The 25,694-nt window shown below is 35.5% G+C and overlaps 1 protein-coding gene across 4 annotated transcripts in view; it reads left to right on the top strand.

Annotated features, from left to right (window-relative positions):
- Positions 1-25,694, top strand: part of LRBA (LPS responsive beige-like anchor protein) — a 366,577-nt gene that overhangs the window by 83,456 nt on the left and 257,427 nt on the right. For 3 of the 4 annotated variants that reach the window (XM_041479868.1, XM_041479849.1, XM_041479878.1), the window contains exons 31-34: positions 7,825-7,958; positions 16,171-16,249; positions 16,474-16,607; positions 18,754-18,815. In XM_041479868.1, coding sequence (XP_041335802.1) covers positions 7,825-7,958; positions 16,171-16,249; positions 16,474-16,607; positions 18,754-18,815 — 409 coding nt within the window. The remainder of the gene's footprint in view (positions 1-7,824; positions 7,959-16,170; positions 16,250-16,473; positions 16,608-18,753; positions 18,816-25,694) is intronic. The other variant, XM_041479859.1, reaches the window with a different exon arrangement.

The raw sequence follows: 25,694 nt of genomic DNA on the forward strand, positions 1-25,694 counted from the left end.
CTGTGTTCTCCCTGTATAGTTACAAAGTCACTCAAAAAATAACCAAAAAACTCCCTTAAGTTGTGGTGTGTTTTATAAAACAAGTTACTAAAAAGTTAAATTACTTGCTGTTCTGCCCTTTTTTTGCCCCTCCATTGCCCAATGGACACTTCTGTTTCCACCTCCAAAGTGCCAGACATTTGTAACAACTCTTAACATTATTTCACTTAACCTTGATGCCAAATCACTGCCTTGCTACTCAAAACAAGGTGGTCTGATGAAGGAATATATACAGGGGAATGAAGAGGGTGCATGGGTTGAAGCAGTAGACAGCACTGTGCTTCTGAATAGAAGAGCAGAGTTTTGTAGGGTTTATGTAGCTGGTTGGGCTGCTCCACAGTGATAACTTGTGGGCATTACTTTCCAAAGATTTTTTGTTTAGTAGGTGGGGCAAAATACACGAGGAAAAGATCATGAAGTAGTATAAAATATTTTGTCAGCATGTTACTGACTAGCTAAAGAGAGAAAATAACTGTGTGTGAAACATTAAAAGTTAAATGGACAGGCAAGTTTTATGGCCACTTGAAGGTGACTTTATGTAGTGAGATAATTAAAAATTAAAATACAAGTTTATGCTCTGAATTGACACCTAGATACCACAGCAGGAAGGAATTGTGCCAGGGATAAAAAAACCTCACAGTTCTTATAAGAAACTGGGATGGAGTTAGAAATAATAGATCTCATCTCTGTAATAGGTAAAAATACGAAGTTACATTGTAAAATTTATTTTTTGGGAAAACAGACTTTGGGATGCTCTCTTCTGTGTCTGGTTTACATTTAATATATTGTTTGATGGCAAACAAAAATTCTGTGAGTTTTTTTTTGGGGGGGGGAGGGTTGTGGTTTTTTTTTTTTTTTTTTTTTTTTTAAGGTACTTTGTTAAAAGTTGTTCCCATGTAGTGGTTTACCAGTAGGGTATCTCTGGGAATTTCAAAGCATCTCTCTGATCCTGCATTTATCTCAGGAATGCTGTGTCAGAAATCAAAACTCTCCTCATATCTTAAGGATTATCAACTTCCCAGCCATAGCTGGAGAGTATACAGTAACAGCTATGTGAGTGAAACCTTACTGAAAGGCTGCCAGGTTGCAAGCCTTTGGAAACAGCTAGGTGTATTTGTTCATTCCCATGCCAAAAATCCGCCCCTTATCTTATGGGAAGATACAATCTTGTGATTAGTGGGTGCCAGGGGTTTATCATGATAAAGTTCAAGACTTGCATTGGCTTTTTCCCAAGATCCACAGGACATGAATTAATGTTCCGATTTCAGTGCGTCCTAAGCCAGCAGTTTTCTAATTTAGTAGTAATAGTGTAGGAAAAAAGGAGGGGACTAATGCAAGCAATTTGAAGTTAAAATGGAAGTAAAAATAACCAAAGCTTGGGATAAAAAGAGAGATGACATTTCTCTTCAGTTAGTCTAATAAAACCCATAACCTATCACTTGCCATTTTTACTGTATGTTTTAAAATAAAACCTTGGTCTCTCCTGGTTTCTGCTGCTCTTTGTGGAAACATTCAATAACCATGTCATTATGGGAAGCTGATGCTGAGGGTTCAGAGAAATATGGGATCTTAAATCATGATCTTGTACCATAGAGCTTAAATCTGCAGCTGTGCTGCAACTTGCAAAACAGATATGTTAACAGCCTTGTTTAACTTTTTGGAACATCGTCTGTAAGCTCCTTAGTTTGGCTTAGCCTGTGTTTACTCATTTGTCAGTCAGTGGTGTGCATATGCCTTTGTAGTCGTTGTTTGTGGTAATTTCAGTTAAATTTCATCCAAGTCCCTTTTTATATGGAATGGAAACGTCTTAGACTTCATTGATTTGGGCCTTAAATGCAAAAAGAATAAACTATTTTTAGACAAGATTAAATCTGCCAAGTGTTGGTAGAGACAGAATATGAGAGTGGGGAATCTTTAGATAAAGGCACATGTGCTGTGATGGAAAGCTCAGCTCTTTCAGCACACCAACAATTTGCATTCTGCTGGGACCAAAGAGGCAAACCGTTTGAAGTCTTCTCCCTGCCAAGCTGATTTTAAAGTTCTCTTGCAAAATTGATTGTATTCTTTCTATCATATCTTCTCTTCCCCTCCCCACATTCTCTGATCTCTCATGGTTTTGAGAGTCTCTTGTTCTTCCTTTCTCCTTGAATATTTCAAGGGAGACATAAGACAATGGGTATTATCCACAGACAGCAGAGCCCATAGAAGGACACTGACATGGCAGGCTGCCTTCCTGGCTCCCAAACTAGCGGTAAAAATAAGTCTCAGATCCTTTTTATTGATCTTTTCCTCTTTGCACAGGAGTCTGGCAGTGGCCATCATTTTGGTAGCCTGGAACAAGGCTATTTTCTTTTGGTTTTGGATTAAAACCATTATCCTGTAGGGGTACAGACAATGTGTCACCTGCGTTGCTTTTCAGTACTAAAAAAAAAAAAAAGCTAAGAATTAAATCTGTGTAAATTCTTGTATGTCAAGAGGAATCAGAGCTCATGTAAGTATTTTTAAATTATTGTGAGGTCATCAGTTTGGGCTGCCTCATGTTGTATTAGGAAAACTTGACTTGCGCCCAAGGAAAATTTGTATACTTGAAATATATTTAAAATGAAATAGGGACTTGCGAACTTAATGAAAAGTAAATACTTGGGGAAATGCTAAAATTTTAGGAGCTGTAGGTATTTTCTGTCTTTATATTGAAACAGAAGAATTAGTGAACTGAAACGAGGGAAGGGTTCAATAAGTAAATCCTTATGGAATTTGGCAGAATAGATCATTATTGCGTAAGCCTTTGTCTGTGATGGAAGTCAGTGCTCAGCCCAGTGGTCTGTGTTCATTCAGTAGTGAATAATTGTCTGCAACACGAAGACTTCTTACACTTCAGCATAATTGGGACTAATAACACACTGACCTTCTGGCTGAGATGTATTTATGGTGGCTGGTTCTCACTATGCCTGGCCTATGTTTATCAGTTCCCCTGCTGTAAATTCTTATTTTAAACCTTAAATATTTGATTTCAAATGAAAACAGGCAAGCATCTAATATAGTAATATAAATGAGGCAGCTCAAGTGTTGTTCTTACCATGGTGCTTGAGGTCTCCTTGCAAGAGACCTTAAGCATATTTTTTTGTGCAGTTTTAAACTTTTATTTATCCTGTAGCTGAAACTTAATATAATGGATGTTTTCATATGCAAGTGTAACCCAGAAATATAATTTAATTGATGTGAATGTTAAGGAGTAAAATGTATTGATGCTTTTTTTCCACATGATGCCTCTTTGCTCCTGTGTGAGGTTGCTTAATGTGCGTATTCTGATGAAATTAATAATGATTACAGATGTTTTGTAAAATATATAATTTTTGTAGATCTGAGGAAATATAATATAAAGCAGCTTGTTGATGAATATTTTTTTCATATGTGTAGCAATACTTAATTTTAGAAAACACTTATCAGTTTAGCTACAGAAAAAGGACTGTCTTATCTGTGCACTCTTTAAAAGCAAGTGCCCTATTATTTAAGGGAAGTTGAAAGCACATTAATTTTTAAGACAGTTCTGACAAATTTACTTGATTTAATAATATGCTGACCACTTCATGTTTTCTATGTAGTTTATTTGCTACAATATTTAAACTAAATTTTCCACTGTCTCGCATTCTTTATGCCAGTTGCATTCGTTTTTCTCATATTAGCATTTAAATAATCTTTCAAAAGAAGAACACAAAGGAACACTGGTAGCTAATGGAAAAATATTTCTTTGGAACACATTAACAATTCCACCTAAAAATATTAAAAAAAAATGTCAAGGAAGGAAAAAAATGTAGGAATTTCAGAATGTAAATAAAGAAACATGACCGATGTTTATGCTTCAAAAATATTAGTTTGCTTTTCCAGTATGTGGTAAATATGAATATCTGTATGTGATTACTGAGCTGGACTTTCATACCTTTGAAGAAGGCCTAGAAGTGGAAACTTCTAAAAAAAAAAAGTCGTGCAGCTGTAACATTGGTTGGTTGCCCTGTTGAAAGGGAACCATGGCAATAAATGTTACATTACCAGCACTGCAGCAGAGCACAGCTAGAAAGTCAGTATGTCAGGATACTTGGATGTTTTGGTTTGTAGTTTTTGACCTCCTTCAAGGATTTTTGCATCAGAAGGCCATGGTGATTGACCAGGACATCAGGAAAATTCACAATTTGGGGTTTTCTTGCATCATGTTTTGAAACAATATCCTGCACTTCTTTTGGCTGTGTGCATCAGATTGACACAGCTTTTGGAAGGGACCTTCTTTCCTCACCAGACATACTGTTTATTTTATTTTGGCTTAAAAATAGCAGTAATTTCAGTTGACTGTTACAGATCACTATCTAAAATAAATTCTGTTCAGAAGTAGTGTGAACTCTATGGTGAGATGTTCAAAGCCTCTCTTTTCTTTTAAGGGGTACAAGGTCCAACAGGACCTTTTTGCTGTTGAATTTATGAAGTAGATTTGTTGAAGCCTTATTCTTTAGCTAAAAGCTAGAGCTTCTGTTTCAGTGGGGTATAGTAAACAATGTATATCTCCCTGAAAATTTTATGAGAGTCAGTGCCTCTTGTTCAAAGCATGTGGTGACACTGGAATACTCAGGCACTTCCCTGTGTCCTGTTTATAAGGTAGCACGTTCTTTTATATTTCAGAGCCTGATGCCTGTAGTTATTCATTTTTATCCCTTGAATCAAAGCAAAAGGAATGATATTGGGTAATTAAAAAAAAATAAAAGCAGCAGCTCTATTTTACAGCTGTGACTAGAATAAGTGCCAGATTTCTGGTGCTGGCAATCTGAGTATTTTTCGTGTAGTGAATGCCATTGCTTGATGCTGAAAATTATACTAGAAGTGAATGTTAGAATATAGTTCCTTTTTAAATGTACTTCATGTAAAGTAAGTTCCTGAAAGTTAGAGTAGCAGCTATACGTGTATTCCCAAACTTGTACCGTTTGGAAGGTGAGGAGATAGACAAAAGATCTGAAAAGGCAGAAGGGACTGTTCTGGTCATTTACTGCTGTCTGTTGCAGTCCAGGGGGAAAAACTCAAAAAAGTCTTAATTCCTTTGCTTGAATGCACCTCTCCTTGGGTAGCTTAGAGACTCTGATAACTTGCTGAAACTCCCTCAGTGCAGCTCCACTTCAGCACACCGAAGGTCAGTCGGAGTTTACAGGAAGGAATGATAATCTGTAGGGTAGTGCCAGCAGGCTGTTGGAGCTGGGATTTCTTTTGCCTGCCCTCTTTGCTGGCTGCAGATGAGCACTGTTAAGGTAACAGCTCTGTCTGCACATGGCCATCCTTGCTCCAGGCCAGGCATCCTTGCTTCTGTGCAGTTCCAGAGCTGTCACTTGCCCTGTGAGGAGCTGCTTTTAGTAGTGCTGAAGCTCTTCTAAAACTTCTCAATGCTTCCAGCATGTTCATTTCTTGATTTTCATCTGTAATAGACCTTTTCTTATATACAATCTGGTCAAAATTTTGCCATGTATGTATTTTATTTTTTAGAGTGTGGTTCTGGTGTGTTTTTTATGACTTAAATACCACCTGTTTTGTAGTTCCTGGGGCTCTTAGTAGAGTCAGAGAGTAAAACCAGAACATTCATAGGCATTCAGAGGACACACCCATTCTGATTTGATGTTTTTGAGAGAATTCTGATTGACTATTAGCCCTGGAAACAGAAAGTTTCTCTAAAGAACTTGCTTTTACCCTCAAGGTAATTTGATGTTTTCCAATTTAAAATTATTTACATGAATTATATGTTTTTGAACAGATACAACCTATGTGTGCACAACTTCCATCTATATTTGCACCGAAATTTGTCAGTAAACATTCTCCCAAATCCAATATATTATATCCAATGTAATTGTGTCTGTATTAGTTAACAGCAAATGGATGAATATTTCTGTAACTTGGTGTGCAAAGAAATTTTTCCAGATCATGCACCAAGGTCTTGTGGAGTCCACCTGAATAAACACGTATTTACAATGAGAAGTTATGCATTTTTAAGTTTAATATTATTGGTTAGTATTTCTTGCATTGGATACCTGTACAGTAAAAGGACTTAAAATGTCTGAAGGAGTATACCTGGGCTTCAGTGCTGAATTGTGAAGATTGGAAAAATGTCCCAAAGTTTACTGTATGTGGGTGCGTTTGTACTTTGTAAACGTGTATTCATTTCCTAGCCCCTTCCAGGTGTTTCAATGTGTGTTATAGAATAGTAGGAGCAATTTCCAGGCAGTGAATGTCACAGAATCTTGAGTGAGAGACCCCCTTCATATACCTGCATGGTGCAAAATTAATTGGTAATGTGACAATAATTTTAAAAGCGCTATAAATATATGACCTATTTCTTAGCCCATTGTTCATGTTTCAGGGAAGCAGGCATGAACATATGAGCAAAATTCATGGTTTAGGCACAATATCTTGACTTGGGGCTCAGGTGTTGTGGTTTCTATTTTTTTAGTGACTAATTAACATTAGCAGTCACCCTTATAATGATATGACATGTACTGCCTCCAAGTATGGTGCCTGCATACTCTGGCCATTGAGGAGGGCTGATTTAATCAGTAATGTGGGCTAACTTCTGTGACATCCTTTGACATCCTGTGGCTGAAGAAAGGAGTCGAATACAGTCCTCTTTTCCCCATTCCAGCAAGAACTGTTTTAGAAATATTTGAAAGAACTTCTTTGGTTGTTCTCACACCTGAATTTAGGTCAAGTTTCTGAGTTACTTTATTTAGAAAATGAATATTTTAAAGCTATTAAGGGAATACTTTCAGTGTGTAGTTGTATTACTGTCAACAAAAGATGTGATTAAATAAATTGAATGTTGAAGATCTTCAGCTTATGGTTAACACCAGGTAATTAAAAGTAAGCGCTGCAGTGGGAGTACATTATATATCAGCTGTACTCTTTACCTCATTAGCTGGGGTTTTGCATGTTTATGGAGCTAACTTGCAATTAAAAATGCCTTTAATGTATGCTTAACAAGGCCTTGTAGGTATTTGGAATGAAGTACTACAATTTAATTGAAATTGGTATAGCATAAATACATGTCTTTGTAACGTGTCAGATAAATTTCCATAGCTAACTTGTCACTTTGTATCTTTTCCTCTGATGTAGTCTTTAATGCTGACTATAAGACCTGACATTTAGCTTGTATAAAATATGGAGGTTCTCTCTTAACTCCAAGGAATGTTTTGATTTGTTATATAAATAAAACTTGATTGGCAAGATATACTTAAATTCATGTCTTAGCTGTATTTTTAAGATGTGTGAACATTTGTATGTGCATGCAGATGTGTTAGGATGTTTTTAGCTATAGTATATCCTTCTTCAATCAGTCTTCTGTTCTGCATTAGAATACCTGGAGTAAAAGACGGTCAATGCGTCCTTCAGCGTTGATAATTCACCTTGAAGTTGAATACTGACACAACTTTTGTAAATAGCTGCTTGAAGTTTAAAGCCAAATCTTGGGCAAACTGAGGTGCAAAGAAAAGCCTTGTTGCTGGTGATCTTCTAACTTTGTGCTTTTAGTCAGGGGTTCTGTGGAAGTGGATGAGATATTAAAGTGTAGCATAAAGAAGTGTACCATGAGCAAGTGAAGTGTCATTAGGTTAAGGTGGCCTAAAAAAGATGGTTGAAAAAGAAACTAGGGAAGCAAAGGAACTTTTGTGGGACATGGTAGTGCAAGTGCTAGATGCATAAAAAAGGATCAGAGTAGTGTGAGCCTTCACATGCAGTATAATTTACTAACTTTTTATCTTCACCTAGGAGTGTTGTTGTACCAACGAAGAAATCAAGCATTTCCTCTTCTACAGCTGCTATTGGTGCTCCTACAAATGCTGTCAGTGTGGTTTCTTCTTTAGATTCAGCCCAAGCCCCAGAATTGTCAGGAGAATCTCCTGGTAAGTTAAGGGTTAAACTAAGCAGCCTTAATACAAACACTTTTTCTGTTGCTTCTATTTCCATCCCCATTCACTCTGAATACAAAGAAAATAAAAAAATTACAAAAACAGTACTATATTAGAAAAAAAACCCCTAATGTTGCAACAAATGCAACTGTCTGAGCAATATTTATCTTAATTTCAAGATTTCTCCCTATTTTGATAGAGCAATCATGCTGTATAAAGATGGTGTATTCTAAAGACTATTTTTTATTACAAATTAATAATGTAAAGTGTAAGCTTATTTATAAATTCTGGGGTGTTTGACCAAGTATATGTGTTAGTGCTAAGTAGAATTGAAAATTATAGCCAAGTGTTTCCAATAGCTTTAGCCTAAGGTCAAATTCAGTGTTGATGCTAAACCAATTGCTTTGGACAGTTTTTTCAGTGGGGACAAAATGGAGTAGGTTGTTTATAAGCAAGTGTTCCTTTGAACCTTTGGTCTCTCTGGTGGTTCTGTGTGAGATAAATGATGTTTAACCTCAAATGATATGTCAAAGCCATGCTTTTCTACTTAGCCATGTCTGAATCACAAGGCTGTGTAGAATCTTTGTGCCCATGAAGTTTGACTTCAAGACTTAGAAGTGATTTGGATCTTAATCAAGGAAATCTCAAGCTGTGCCTGATTATTGTGGTTTTTTTCCAATGTTTGAGTTTCTTGCTTCCTGGTTTTCTGAACTTACATGCAAACTGCAAGAACTGTGGAAAAAACTGTGTTCTGTTGCCATGTCCTCTCTACTTTTGTGTCTGGAAGGTATTTGTTCCCATTCTTCAACTGCCCATTCCATTTCTTGGGAAAATCAAAAAGGTATTGTTCCAGTCATTTTAAAGGAAAAGAAGAGCTATTGAAATATAATATTTCTTACTCTTTGTGAAAGGGAGAATCTATTTTGCCACCAAAACTGCAGGAGGTAGCATTATATTGGTGTAGGAGTAATATTTGAAGTAGTGGAATTAGCTGTATTTTGAAATCACTTGAATCATTTGAAAGTCACAGTTCTTTGGGGAAGATTGGCTCTGGGCAGCTAATCTGTTTTAAAAATAGTAAAATGTCACCTACATTGAAATTGTTTAAAATAATTGCTAATTTGTTAACTTCTGACTGATTAATCCAGCTTCATTGTACGCTTAATTATTAGAATTTCTGAAGTAGATATTCACTTGCTTTTAATAAAAACAAAACAGATGAATATTGATTTTCAGATTTAGTCATCTTTTAGGAACGTATAGAGGAAAAAAAAAAAGTGCTCCTGTGCCTGTAGAATGTATGAGAAATCCAGACAATAAACAATACTAATGCAGTTTGTGACTGTGTGACTTCCATCATGTCTGGAAGTTTTGGCAAAAATTGGACATGTAATCTGAACTGATAGGCATAAAAAGAAGCTAATCAGGATTAAAAATAGACATGTTTAGATTGGCAATATAATTAATTAAAAGAAAAAGTTAAGGGGTAAATGAAATCATGCCTTAAACAGATTAAAACATGAGTTTCTTTTTTCCCCTGTAAAATAATGGCATGGAAACAAAAATCTTGAAGAGTTGCAGTGGTTTACATTTAATGTTGCTCATGTAAATTGCACACATTTCAGTTTGAAATCAATTTCTCTATAAGTCCTTAATTTGTTTTTTATTAGAAGATGGAAGTAGTAATAAGCAAGCTTCCTTGCTTGTAAAACAAAAATATAATTAATATAATTTTCCTCTGAGATCAAATCACATATTCTTTCAGTAATTTTTAGTTTCATGCAGCAGAGAATCTCCTTTGTTCTCATTTTTCCAGGTAACACTCATTATAGGTCTGTTTACTTTCACAATTAAGAAATAAATTAAACAATTTTTTAAAAAAAGTGCTGAGATTAGGTAGGGGCTTATGTAGTGAATATAAGTTTGGGGCTAATTTGTGTTTGATATGAAGGCTGTTAAACATTATTCCTATATTAAAAACACATCTCATATTTTTTAAATTGAGTTTTATATACATTTGTTTGATACATTAAAAACTTGATAACATATATAATTATGTACACTATATATATAAATAATAATTATATATGATATATAAAATTTGTATAGATAATTTATTTTAATAACTATAATATTTGGCATGTAAAATATATGAACACATAATGCTTTATGATGAAGACTTGAGCAGATTTAGTGTAAAACGGGTGAAAGTGGTATGCAGACCTTGAAATAGGATTAAATAGCTGGGAATAGTGTTCTAATAGTAATCTGTAGAAACACTCAGTTTGGGAATGATACATAGTATGTGATCATCCTCCCCCTGTAGATGTGATGTCAGAATTGCTTGGTCAAGGTAGGATTTGTGTTGACATATCACTCTGTGTGGTTCCAGATGTCTCCATTGCCATTTGTGTGTGCTCAGAATTCATCAGGCTCCTTCCCAATAATTTTCCCTGAAGTTTTCATCTTGGCTGTAGCTCAAGGGTTGTGAGCATCTCAGATATTTGATGCTTAGGTGCTCCCATATCACACAGATTTGACAAATCTTGGCCTACCAAATACAGAGTGTTGACGGGTTGGAAAGAACCATCCAAGCTCACTCTGTTCCTCTGATACTTCAAAAGGGGATGAAAACATGTTTTGGCCTCAGACACTCTGGCCTTTTTGCATAAGTTTCTTCACCTTTACTCATTCAATCTGCAAAACACTTCATAGCACAAAAAGCCTTTCCTGAACACAAATGTGGCCCTTGTGATCTGAACTTTCCCATCGGTCTGTTGCTGATGGCTGGTATTTGGCTTGTTGGTTTGCTGGAATCTTGGAAATGACCAGAGAAGATAAACATGGGGGCCCATCTTGAGCTAATCATTCGATGCCTACTACCAAGGGTGGTATCAAACAAAAGAGCATTTTTGCTAGTAGTAATGTAAGAAGGGTGGATTCACTGGAGTTGTTCCTTCCTTGGGTTGTCTCACGGGCTGAATGTGTGATGTGACGCAGAGGTTTTACCCGTGCTGTGTTTAGGAAGGGCTACTGCTAAGACAAGACTAATATTTGGACAGGCAGGACTTGGTAGAGCTGCCTGACCTATTGTGCATGTGCCAGCAGGATGCCTGTATTTTTGTTTGTCAGTTTTCCTTTTAAATGTTTCCACTACAGTCACTATGTTTTGAAGTGGTGAGAATTTTTAAAAATGTTTTGCAGTTTGCACTCCCCCTGTTTTCTCTGATGCTCTGAGTTTCTCTGTTTTTGTTCTCAAAGGATTTCACATGTGTTTGATTAATGCCCTTAATTCAGTCTTGAGGCTTTCACTATTCAGTTTCCAAATGGTTGTTCAAATACAATTTTTCTGAAGAGGGGAGATGAAAAGTCTGAGGGAAGCAGGAGTGAATTGTCTCTTGTCCTTACTGATGTTCTGAATGTAGAAAAACACTGAGAAGTTCCACTCAGTTTCTGTTGCCTGCCTCCTCCCCTTCCTGCTTGAAGTCCTTTGAGTTTGACTTGTTTTGCCTCTGAGCCACACAGTTACAGGATTTTTTTTTCTCTGGACAAGCTATTCCCCAAATTGTGAAGTTGTAAACAAGGCTATGTCAAAGGGTGAGGTGAGAAAGGAAGTGAATGCTTGGAAGAAACACCAAGATAAGCAGTAACAGTGGGTAAAAATGGAGTTGTGACTCTTGAATTCTAGTCCAATACATAGGAAAATGTAAATTTTCTGCAGCAGTTGGCTTGTTTTGCAAAGATGAATGGCATTCATTGATTTTTATACATAGGTGAAAATGAACTTGGAAGTCATGCAATAAAATAAATTAACTGGAGACAAGCTAAAGTAAGAAAAATGATCATGAAGTGAGTTACCATCAGTGCAGAGGTTGTTCAAGCAATTCACTGGATTATAGTAATTATTTCAAAGAGAATTCCAACTTAATGGTGACAGTAGTTGAAGGCTAGTTACCAAAGCAGAATGACACTTTAAAAACCCTCAGATTCTGATGATATACCATGGAAATGGTACTGTGATACACTTGATACTGTCTGAGTATAAAAACTGTTTTAAAGCCTCTTCTCTTAAGAGAAGTTTTCACTGTTGTTTCATAAAAATCTGTTTTGGTTTAGCCTACAGATGTGTTTATGTAACAGATCCCTTATATTAGCTTGTAAAACCTTTCATTGTAGTCTTGCATTGTGCACTTCCATCCCAGGAAGTGTATTCTTGAATGAGCTCATTATTTTACTAGATACTTCTTCCACCAAGGGCACTGGTGCATTTATATAGGCTAGGTTTGTTGTACAAAACTAAGAGATTAATTCAACTCTGGGGTTTTTTGTACTTCATCTCCATCTCCTCACAAAGGAAATTATCATGTACTGCTTGTGCATTGCCAAGTGCACTTTGTAAGTGTACATGCAAAAGCATGAAGATCTTCCACAAAGAGTTTTTTAACAATATTTTGTTGCTCGAGACACTATTTGTTTAGACCCTTGGGGACCTTGACTAAACAATAAGGTTTCACTGTAAGGGTGCTAGACAGATGATCTATTTGCATTTTCTTTTATGTTCTTGCAAATGTCTGTAAAACTGTCAGTTTGAAGGAGCCAGTTTATCAGTGAAAGGATAAGGAAGAGATAAGTCAGTTTAGTTCCACATGTTTGAAGTAGCTACTGAACTTACCCACATGTGTGTTGTGGATGAAAATATGCTACTGAAGTATTTTCATTTTTTCACTAAAAGCAGGAAAAAAAGTGTAATAAAAAGCTACTTATGAGTTAAAGTAAAAAATGTACTTTCATAAAACAAAATCTGCATGTAAAGATCACTATGCTTAATCCCATTGAAAGAACCCTGAAATTCTCTGCTGGCATAAATCAGAGATTCACCCCTTTTAGTGAAAAATATCTGACTTTGGAATGTGGTGTTAGGTGTTGATAAGCACAAAGAAATTCAGACCATAAATATCCTTACGTAATCTTCAAAAAGAATATCAGTTTATATAGATGCCTCCCTTATGCTTTGTTCAATCTAAATTATCAGTGCTTTTTCTGTTATGTCTATTTTTAAATGTTGATATTTACTTAAAATCTCATAATGTTTTACATTTATACTAATCTGTTTTGTGCAGGTTTTTTACATTTCTTGAAGAAAGAATAATCATGTCCTATGCTGTCAGTGATTTCCTTTACCTCCCACTCAAAGTATTTTTACCAATGTTGTTGACAAAATGGAAAACCAATAAAGCCCCAACCCATCCCAACAAAATAAAACAAACAAGAAAGCCAAGTTACTCTAGACTGAGAGTATGTTTCTTTACTAGCCTCATGATGGCTATTAAGCCCTCTCATTTTCCTTGCAGATGTTTCCTTTGATTTTATTTTTCCCTAATTTTTTCCTTCAGTTATTTTGTGATGGTCCAAATACTTTGCAGAATGATTTTTGTCTCGTTTAATTTAAAAACTCATGCTGTTATGCTTCACTGTTAAGTCTTATTTTATCCTGATAATATTTGTTTTAATAGGGTAGGATTTTAGTTGTATATACTATTGACTATATAACCATACCCAGTGAGTAGTGGATTATTGGTGATAGATTTTAGATGTGGTAAAACACATCTGAACATTTCTGTATCAAGACATGCTGCTTCCACAACCTGTGTGTTGAGGACTTTCTTATTTAGAAGGCTTTGTTTGCCATTTCAGTTTGGTATGGTGTTGGACTACTCAGATCAGTGTGCTGATTTCCCTTTATGGGTAGTGTGTGCCTGTAAATCACCTTTTGGACATGTGGACTTTGGAGTATTTTCAAGTTAGAGGGACTTGTTAAATGAGAGTAGGGATGTTGGGCTTTAGGGAGAAAGCTGGGTATTCTAGTCAAATTATTTAAATATAAAAATTCTCATGACAAATGATGTAGTAGTTTTAAAGTCTTACTAAAAAAATTAAAATAAAAAAAGGGAAAGAAAATATTGTAGCTTTTAAGTATCTGACAAACCACTGAATCTTGTTGCTTTGTTGCCTTATGTGGGCTTTGTTTTTCTGTGCAGAAGGCTGTGTTCTAATTTTTGGCACATCATTTGACAGCTTTTCTGTTGGAAATACCCAAAATACTTTTCAGTAGTTTGACTGTGGAAAACTAGCTGTTAAAAAAAAATGGAATTATATCCATGAAAATATTGAGAACATTTACAAAATCTTGCCATCACCTTGAAACTTTCAGGAATATATATTTGATTAGTCTTTATGACAGAAATTATTTAGGATTGCCCAGAAGATTCACATTTCATTTTGCTTTCAGCTAACACTTTGTTCACCACTTTCTTATCCTTCATTCTGTATGGCCCACTCAATTTCCTTCTGATTCTATCATACCTATACGGCAGTCAGCATAAGAGCTTCAGGTTGAATTTATGGAAAACACAAATTAATCACATTCACAAGAATATCTCCTATCTCTGAAAAAAGAAAAAGAAATTAGAGCTAAACTTTGGCTGGTTATGATATCCTACTTTATTTTATTAGTTCCTGTGCTGCCTTTGAAACAAGATTGGAGAAAACCACCTTCTCTGGATAGAAAAACAAAGAACCCCTCACCCACCAGAAACCTTTGATATTTTTTGGAGGAAGCTCTGTGTTGCCAGAGTTTTGTAGCAGACGGGAGAAATAAATTCACTGTCTCAGGGATCTATCTTTACCATCTCTTTCTAAATCTGTTTCACTTCAGTCAAGTCAAAAATCTTTGAAAAGTTTCAGTTGACACATTTTGGTAGATAGTTTCAAGATATCAGCAGCTGATTTCCAGACAGGTTGCATTTAACTGAATTAACAAACTCCATTGTAGGTGGGAACATCAGGAATTTTTCTATAGTTACAGTTCTAAGAAAGGTAATGTCTTTGCTAAGATAGGTGTGAGAACTAAAATGATTAAACTCTCTTTTTTCAGGGTGTTTTTTTTTTTTTTTTTTTTTTTTTTTTTTTTTTTTTTTTTTTTTTTTTTTTTTTTTTTTTTTTTTGCACTCCTTTCCAGCAGCATAAATATCTCTAACTGGCAAGGTGAGAGGAAAGAGAATAGGACAGCGTCTCGGGATAGAAAGAGATAGGATTGCCGATGGACCAGGAGCAGTCATGCTCTTGGGAAACGCACAGAAACCTGTCTGCTAAGATTCATTCCTCTCTATAGCTCGGAATGCAGTGTAAGATTTGTGAGTCACCATTCCTACCCTGGCAGAAAATATCTGTGAAGTCTCTGGCTGTCTTGCTTGCCCCCTGTTCATCATTGCTAATACCAATCCATACTGCAGTATGGGGAGGTTGTATTTCTCTTTATATACTGAACAGCAGAATTTAATGTTTACAGATTCCTCCTGTGCTGATGAGAGCCATGTAGTGTCAATTTGACATAACACAACTGCTCTTTTTCTGTAAGTGTAGGATACATAAATGACGCAGTCTTCCCTATCAACCTTTGAATAATTGATGTGGCAAAGTTAATAACTCATAAATGAGGTTATACCACTGCCATCATGCTAATGACACCGGCAGTGCAATTGAACATTTTAACATAGCTGCCTCTGTCAGGGTCTCAGTTTTGCAAAAATTTAAGCCTGGGTGTTGAAAATACACACTCATTGTTTTCTTCATGATTTTGATGCAAATATATATTTTAATTTTAGATAAAAATATTAAGGGTTTTCTGTGCAAGTTATTTGAAATTAGGTGAACACTTCCACCAACCTAAAGAGATGGCTTTAAAGCATTACCATTTGGCTGTATATTATTATATATTAGTATTATCATATATATTAGCATATTATAGGCATATTAAAGGTGTAAGACATTGTTTGTATTCATTTCTAGGGTTGTAAGTGTTACTAAAATTGTTCAGAGTGGATCCTGGCTTATAAGACCAGAAGAAATCACTGCAGCCTAGTCTGACTTCATTCACAAAACGAACTACAGTGCTTCCTTGAATTACTTTCTGTACATGTTAAAGCAACATTTAAAAAACTTGCCATGGCATAGCTGTAAATAGGACTTCTATGGAAAAAAAGTATTTGAGGGATAAAGAGGTGAATGGAGTTCACCTAGTCCCCACACAACACTTGAAAACCATGGTTTCTCAGAGCTCAGACTGAAAGCTTTAGTTGCTGGTCTGCTTTTCTAATCCCTGGAATGTTTTCTTATATAATTTGTTTATTATTACTTTCTCTTGTAGGAAGGGGATCATCTAATTCAAAATTGCCATCTGTTCCTGCAGTTTCTTCAGTGCCTGAGGATTCTGCCTCCAATATGAGGTAACTTCTCCAATTGATCAGAACAGCTGTGCTGTGGCTCATGTTATTGATATTGATATTCTGATACCACATAACTTAAGAATGTCCTTTTGCTGATTTTCAATAACTAATGAACCTTTTGGAAAATACTGAGCATTGGATTAATTCCTTCTTATATATGTATATCATTTAAACATTGTCAAAATTCCTTCTTTTATTGCTAATCACACGTATCTCTCTACTAGTATTACAGACAGGCTTGAGCATGCTTTGGAAAAAGCTGCCCCACTTCTGAGAGAGATTTTTGTGGATTTTGCTCCCTTTCTTTCTCGGACTCTTTTGGGCAGCCACGGGCAGGAGTTGCTGATAGAAGGTACAAGTAAGTTTCCATTTTAAAAAGGGGGGTTTTGTGTTCTTTGTTACCTTGGAGACTGAAAATTTCTTTATTTAGGAACTTTCTTGCCTTCCCAACAGTCCAGTGGATTTCACTGCCTCTTGTTCCTTCTGTCTTTAGCCTTCTGAGGTCATTGTCACTGCCTCCTCATCTTTGCCATCTCTGCTACCTCTTTGTGTCCATGTTCCTTTGTTTTTCAACTCTCCTGGCCATCTGTCCCATAGAAGCTCGTGTACAAAATATGTTTTGTGAGCTTTTAGAGAAATTTTTGTGTCAGGGTCAGCTCTTTGATACACAGTAAAGTGTATAGTTAGCGAGTTGGGTACAAGACCTGACATTTTTCCTGGGATGTTGGAACTGAAGTGTTCTTGGGAACTGTGTCAGTGGAGTGTGTTCTGCTGCCTCTCTCGCATATGAGTCTGCTCCTGGCTTTTTGGTTTCTAATTGGAAGGGAGTCATACAGGTAAGAGGAATCCTTGTCAGTATGGAGAATTCTCTGGCACATCTGAGAAGATGGGGATTCCTGTGCACAGCAGTGATCATGGCTCTTCCTGATGGAAGATTGGCAAGAAATGGTTGAGACTGAGATGATGAAGTTTTCTTTCTACTGGTGGGTTTCTCTCTGCTTAAAAATGAGGCTCAGTTCTGCCATGCAGACATTAGTGTCCTCAATTTTAAGAATTGTGTATATTGGAAGACTGAATTTATCAGTGCAACACCAGTTTTCTCAAAATTTGACTGTATCATATGAATTGCTTTGTCCACTGCTTTTCAGAGTGAAATTTTAAGGTTTTGTCCTGTTGAAGAAGTGACAAGAAGAGCTTGTTGCAGCTTCCAGTGATAAGTGCACTGATGATAGACTCCCCTGGTTGCTTAACTTGAGCTATGTTTGCGCTAACAGATCTAGTTTCTTCCTAGGGAATTAAAGTTCTTTTAAAAACAATTTTGAAATTATTTGTTTCTTGGATTAAGACAGTCATCCTATTTGTAGGGCTAAATATGAGCATTGTCAGAAACACAATTAGAGTATCAAACACTGCTAAGTGTTTCACTGAGGACTGCTGATATCAAAATTGAGACTTCATTAAATTTCACAATTAAAGTTGTTTAGTTTAGGAGTTTAGCTTGCTTAGCATTTGAGGTAAGAAGAAATGGAAGGAAGAAATGTATGAATTCTGAGACTCAAAAAGATGGGATTCTACTTTTTTTTATGCATTTAGGCATCATTTTAGCTGATAAACATTTTAATGAAAGCTGCCTTGTGAACAAATTTATTTCATTCATTTAATAAGAAAAAACAGAAAAGCAGTTTTCCTCAAAGCTCTATTTTTGAAGATAAAAGAGAAGCTGGTTCAAAGTATTTTGACTGTAGTATAGTTACGTAGATGGATAGATGAGTATTGCATAAATTGGATGAGCAAAGAAAAAGCAGGATAATCACTGGGAGTGTATGAACTGTCTAGACAAAAATGAACATGTGAAACCAATTTTTGGTCCTAAACCCCAGTTATAGACAAACCCAAACCAAAATGCGAATACAAATAATAATACTCAAATTAGTTTGTAAACAACTGAAAATATATAATAGGTTGCTGCTTGCACTTCTGCTTAGGTTTAGTGTGGGGTTAAGGGTCAAAGTACTAATAAGAGTGTTTGGGATGTCTGCTGCCATGAAATAAAATGGAAACTTGATTGATAGCTGGGGGCTGAAAGGAGAGCACGTCATGAAGAAAGCAGAGGTCATAAAGCCATTTCCCTTCTCTGCATTTATAATGACCCAATCCTTCGAGAAATAGCAAAATGTAGATACAGTGGATTAATATAACATATGTTAACCACACTTCTGATCATTTTGACATACAAACATTTATGAAACTGAGTAATGGGGGTAAGAATTACTATTAGCTGCTTCTTTTAGCTGGAAGGCATGGAATTTATGATTTCCCTCTCACATACATACATTTATTTTGCGCTGATAAAGTAAAAAATTGAACTGGAAGTGGCGTGAAAATTTCAGTTTTCTTTTGTTTGTGAAAATGCTTCTAATCTATTGCACTTCAAAATAGTTTTTGTTAATAGCTGGTGCCATAAGAGCATGCGTTTATGCATCATTTTTTTTTTTCTTTTGTAGGTCTTGTGTGCATGAAGTCTAGCAGTTCAGTTGTGGAGCTGGTGATGCTCCTTTGCTCTCAGGTGAGGTTTAATAATAATGCCTGAAATTGATCTGTCTGAACACAATGGAAATTACAGATACAATTTTACTTTAAATTTTACTTTTGATTTAGGTTCATGTGTAATAGGTAAAAAGATAATGTACAAGGCCTTTAGGTTAAAAAAAAATAGTAATTGTGTCTATTCAAGTGGGTTTTTGTTACTTTGCTATTGAGCATTTACATAACCTTGAAGATGGTGTGCCTACGTAATCTGAAGATGGTGTGCCTACATAATTCTATGCTGTCATTTTTGTAAGATGAGATAGGCTCAATATAATATTATAAGTTAAAGAAACAGATTGATTCCTGCATCTTGACATGCTGAATCCTCTGGGATAAATAGAATTTTTCCTTTTGTGTAGAGGTTATGAAATGAGTGATAAATACTTTTAAAACCCTGTCATTCCTAATTGATTTGACAAGTACTAGGGATTTGAGAAAAATTTAAGAAAGCAACCATGGTTGTCATCAGTTTGGGACATTCTGCATTCCTAAAGGCAAAGTGATTTTAGATATGTAAGAACTTGAGAACTGCCTGTCCTGTGCCTCAAAAAGAGACAGAGCCTAAGGGCCTAAGGAACTTTCTTAAAACTATGTATGCTTTATTAATTGGATTTTTTTTTTTTTTTGATAATTAAATGTAAGACTGTTTTTACTGAGTCTTTCTTTTGGTGCCTTAAAATTATACCTTTCTGGTAGTAAATTCCCCTACTTAAAACTTTAAAATAGCCTTTTTTAATGGGAATGGTATTGGTCTAGAGGTCAAGGGTTCTGACCCATTTCAGAACCTTTGACCTTCATTTACAACCCCTATGGTTTGCTTGCCTGACGAATAAGGATAATGCAAAATTAATGTTTCTTCACATCGATTTATTCGTTTTAGTGCCTATATTGCCAAATTTATTTAGAGTGTGCTGATAGACATTTCATGAATACAAATGAAAGAATCATAGAAGGTGTGAAAAATCGATAGTCTACGTTGTCAATAAAGTGCAATAAGAACAATTACTTCTGGAGATTACACCTAATAGATTTTACAATGAACTAGTGAAGAGTAGTTATGTTTTCCAGTGAGGTTATTATTAATGAATGTAACCAGAACGTTCCTCATCTAGTTTTCCATCTTTCTCAGGAAATATAGTATTATTTACCCTGAAATGAATTTAATATTCCTTATGGAACTTTTGGAATTTAGAGTATTTTACATACAGCAGTACTGGAAGTGAATATTGTTCACAACTTTAGAATATGAACTTGCAACTGATTTAAATTATAAAAGAATCTTTGCTAGTGAGAAATCCATATAACAAATTTTGTTGTTCATTCAGGAACGTGTTAAAGTAAAAACTAATCCAAGTATTAAATATGTGTCTTACAACTTGGTATTACCATTTAGAAAAATTAGTTTTTGGTATTTATGCTGCTTGTATCAATAATTAGTGCTTGACCTTTCCCCTTTTTTTGGGTAAGGTAATCTAATCTTTCTTAAAATCATGTTGTGCTCTGTACTGTACGTCACTTGTTTGGTTTTGGGAAGTGGAAAGGATAAGGAATAAATGACATTATGCTCTAATGCACCTATTCGTCATATGTGTCACAATGCCACTTAATGCTAATCTAATCAAATTGATGCTACCGTGATTGCTTAGCAGTGCAAGTTGCACAGGATGAGGTGGTTCTTTGTGGAGTAGTAGAAATAAACCAATAAAGTCACAAAGACCTCAAAGTCTTTTTAAAGTTACATAGCAGCTGTAATTTTTGGCAGAATATGAAAAATGATGTGAGAAATGAATCTAAAATTAGCTCCAGATGTATACAGATTGTTCTGGGGTGATAATTACATTTTTCACTTTGAATTTTCCTAATTCAAAGAGGTCAGCATGGCAATCACAGAAGTCATTTATTTTGTTAAGAAGTGAACTGTCTTTTGCTACATGAAAGCTTGAGAGATATGAAATTGAATTTCAAACCGACGTTTTACAGATACTGGGAGGAGATGGGGTTGAGCTTGATTGATTTTTTTCCTTTTTTTTTTTTTTCCTTCTTTTTATTTTATTTTCTTTCCCTGCAAGATAGGGTGGGGAATGAAGTGATATCCTATTGCTAAAATTTTAATTAATTTTTAAGAGGAGATGGAGAGGATGCAGTGCCAAAGATCAAAAGATCAGGTCAAAAACCAGCTTTTAATCACATAAATAATGTGGCATAGTTATGAAGTAAGTATCTGCAAATTTGATTTAAAACTTCACAAATTTGTCAGCCATCGTTTTATGAAATTGAAAGATTGCTTTGATTAATCTTCGGTGTTTTTTATGATAGCCTCTTCTCAAAATTAATTTTAAACATTGTAGATATGATGTAAGTACTTGGATTGTTTTTCTGAAGCGCCTGATATTTTTCTGATGTTCATTTAGATCTGTGTCTGAATTATGATATTCTTCCTCAGAAGTGGAAAATGGAATAATAATATTCTACTGTTTTTTTCATAAAATTGTGAAAATAAAGCTCTTTAATGGGTGAAGTAATTTTTTTCAAAAATCAAGAGGTACAAATCTCTGAAACTATTTGTGACACCTGGTTAATTTTGTTTATTGTTTAAAACTTATATATTTAGGCATATGGAAAAAGACCCTTATTTAATGTTGTTGTGTTTGCTTGTTGATATATTGCTTTCTGTTTAACACAAGGTAAAAAGAGAAACAGGTGGTTTGAGACAGAGACAAAAGGCTTTTTCTAAGACAAAAACAGTTGTGTTTTTTTGATAGACACACTACCTTTTGAGACGTGTCTGTGTGTGTGTACTTACATAAATCTATCAAAACATAAAGAATCCTTCATTTAATATTACTGCAAAGTGTTCCTGCTTATTTGACATTAATATCATTTTTGGAGGAATTGACGTCGCATTCAAGGCCACTTTATAAAAGCGTTGTGTTGCTCATCCTAATTCAGTCTGACACACATTCCAATAACACTACCTCCCTTCTAGGGTTTAAAACTAAATTTATGGCTGAGCATTGTGAAGTGCATCATTTAAAAATGGTTTCAACCCAAAACATCTAATAAATAAATAATGTGTATGGCTACTCAGTAGCAGACTCTCCAGACTAGAAATCATTCTGTCGGATACTCAACAGTCCACTATCGGAGAGGGCTGTCAGATAAATCTTATAGTAGCTGCATTCATGTCCTGTAAATCACATGTTATTGTCTGAGCCTTCTGCCAGGTCATCTATTCTTTTCCCATTTATCAGAAATGCATACAGTACAGTGAACCTGGAAGCACCATCTTGTCTGGTCTGGCATCCTGTTGGGGTAATTAAACCAGGCAAAAGAGAGAAATTCTCTTTCTGTTCTCTCATCTTAAATGAGTGACATTAGGACTTTGGAGGTGCCCACATGCAGTCGTGAGACAAGACTTCTTCACGGGGAAACTCATGTCACCCCTGAAGAAAGCATTTTCTTCTAGGAGGGCTGTCTTTCTGTGCCTAAAACTCAAAGCAGCATGGGTGAATTGAGTGCATGTCCATAAAGCATAAATGCTACTGTGCTTCCTTTCATTTGTCAGATATTTTCTTGGAATACATGACTGTGTAGAAATACATGACTGTAGACTGTGATCTTCCCTCCTCTCTCATGAAGGGATTGAAAATATTTCTCTGTTGCTCTCATGCATAAAGCATTTGTCTGATTATTGTAGCTCCAAGATGAAAAGGTATGAAATAGGTGAGATAGGTTCTGTAATTTTCCTTGATGCCTTTCGATTTACAGAATTTCTGGCACTTGAAGGATGTTGCTTTCTGTAGTCAATCAACTGAATCATCAGTGGAGTTTGTGTCAGAGAACTAATTAGGTGTCTCTTCTCAGCTTCATCTTCTACTTAAGAGCATTTTTCCACTGAATCTAAATGTTCTAGACTGCAAAGTAAACTTACACTATCTGATTAAAATGCTGTTCAACTCTTGGATAATTTTCTAAAATTGATGGAATGCCGCCCAACCTATTTAAGAGGTTACAACTGAAAATGAATGAATACTGCAATGACTTGTATGACCCCTCCGCTACCACTGCCCACACATGCACCCCATGTGCTTGTTCAAGGTGTTCTGATTCTTGGCTCCTCCTTCCTCTATCCAGTGTTTTTTCAAAAGGAATACAGGCAAATTCTTGGTAGCTGATGGTGTATGTATAACCAAGACCAACATTTCAATATGTTTAATCACTGAATATTTTATCTTCTGAAAATACTAATATGATATATTGCAATATAACTACATAACCATAACTACTAGATGTATAGTGGATCTTGATAAGGTATTACTTCCATGGGGAGATGGAAGAGGAAAGCATAAACCCTAATACTCCAAATATTTTTCATGTGCAGAGATAGCATCTCCTCATATTGCCCAGTGAAATATAATCATGGTGGAACATGTCATGTGCAGCTCTGGCAGTTTTTGGAGGTTTACATGTGCATTTAAAAAATACAGCAGAGGCTGATTAGTAGTATTAAGACAGAAGAAAATTACACTGTAAAAGTTGGTCTTACTGCCCTTATAGGCAAAGGTCTTCAGCTTAGAGGTCTTCAGCTTGCTTTCATTTTTCTTTTTCTTTTTTCTTGTCTAACTTAGTTGTCACTGGTTAAGAGGTGATATTTTTGCCACAGGTATTTCTTTAGCATGATACTTCAGATTCTACCAAATCCCTTTGCTGGTAGTTTCTGTTGCCCATAAAGAAGTCAGCATGCATCCCTTGCATGAGCAGTATCTTTGTCGTCTCGTCTCTTTTACTGTGAAGAGGAATCTTGATTAAGCAATACCAACATGTTCCATACATTTGTACCCATACAAACCGTATGATTCCATTATTTTCCCTAAGGAAGAACAATAGGAGTTGGATTTTTTCAGCAGAATTTTTCCACAGCCTCCTTCGTCTTCCACCCCATTGCTTAAGTGTTTGTGGAATGCAGTGGGATCTTCAGGCTTTTATGAGTACCCTCTGCTCAGAAAAAAAAACTGCATCAATGATCCAAGTTCATTACCTCAGGAATGGATTTCTGCAGTGTGTTCTAAAACGTGGCAAGCCTTTGAATTGCTTGGAGATTTTAGTTGATGTAGAAGATGGCAGGTTTTCAGTGTTGGTTTAGAGAACACATTATACTGATGCTCTGTGATCTGCACTGGTTCCTAATTTATGTGCAATTTGATGTGATGGATAACTGCAGTGATTGCTATGAAGATTTAATTTAATTGACTATAGGTTATCTAAAGACCGATGTCACTGTGATACCATGGCAGCCGAACTCAGCAGATTCATGGAATCTCTTTAGCAATATCCTGGTTGAGATATGAAGAGAATAAATGCCATTGGAATACTTTTTATGTGCCCCAAATATTAGATGATCACATTTTAATCACAGTAATGTTCTTCCATCTAATCACTTTGTTATAACAGCTGAAATAAGTTTAAAAAAAATTTGATAATCCTTTACATATGTGGTCAAAAATACATATGTATGTGTGCTTTGCCATAAAGGGTAGATTTTGTAGGGATTTTGTAAGCTGTCAGGTGATTTTTTATCACCCCTAATACATGCTCTAATTTCCGTTTAAAAGCCATTTAGAAGATATCAGGAGTGGAAAGGTTTTCTTTTTATACAGTGTGAACTTCTGCCACTAGGATCTTAGTCTGTATCAAAGATTAATGCAGCAGTACTTGAGTTAAAAAGCTTCAGTGATAGATGGCTTTTAGGATAAAATGATAAGAAACATAACTTTATCAGGCAAATAAAAATGATTTAGATCTTAACACACATAATTGAAAAAAGAACTTACCAATGTCTAAATTGGGAAGTTGAGGGAAAATTTTGCATGAATCACACCCATAGGTGTTTGCCTTGTGCCTTATATTACTAACTTTCCATGAAATGTTGTGCCAGAAACTTTATAATGCACTTTTGTCTTCTTTTAAAATTTTTTTTTACAAATTATTTTTGAGTTTTATTGCTTGTGCTCGTTTGAAGTATTTGAAGATTGAAAGAATATTTGCTAGCCTAGCTTTTTGTAGAGATGAGGTACCTGTGGAAGGGAGAATATTCAAGATCATCTTTACTATGGACTATCTAAATTCTTAAGCTGCTCAGATATGCTTCATACCAAGTGGATCCAGGCACATTAATAAAAATGTAAATCCTAACATTTGAAAACATAGGATTGCCAAGCATGTTAATAATTGTTATGCAAGCAGCAGTAGGGATGTTTCTAGTGTAATTTAGTGACAAATACTACATGGTCTTTGTAACTGGAAAACAATATGGAAGGTCTTCATCCTAATCTTTTTTAGGATGCAGCTGGATGGAAAGTAATTGGAAAATGTCTGTTGAACTTTATGTATAGTGTTACTTCTGATATTTTCAGTGAAAAGATTTTACATTATAAATTGTTTTCTCCTCAAAAATTCTTTTCCCCCTGCAATATGTGTTTTAATCTACAAAGGATGGAAAGCCAGGAAGAGGGAAAGGTAGATCTCACAGTAGCCAGGGGCCATGCTATCGAATTATTCTCCAGGAGCAGAAGAGATTTAAGTTCAAGTAATGTTTCAGGTACCGATCATTATTACCAGGTAAAATAAGCTGTTTGAAAAGTTCCAACATATCCTCACAATATAGCTAATAGTCCAGGAACTTAAGGGCATTCAGCAGCCATGTAGAAGAGTCCAGTTTTGAAACAAATTAGGCTCTCTCACTTTGTAAAAGCAACACTGTGATTCATCTGTTTGTCTTCAATTGTAATTTCCTTTTATTTGTTGTGATTTCTGCATTCTCCTGCATTGCAAGACACTTGATATACACACAGTGAGC

This window comes from Pyrgilauda ruficollis, unplaced genomic scaffold, assembly GCF_017590135.1.
Source record: "Pyrgilauda ruficollis isolate IOZ18807 unplaced genomic scaffold, ASM1759013v1 scaffold114, whole genome shotgun sequence".
NCBI lineage: Eukaryota > Metazoa > Chordata > Aves > Passeriformes > Passeridae > Pyrgilauda > Pyrgilauda ruficollis.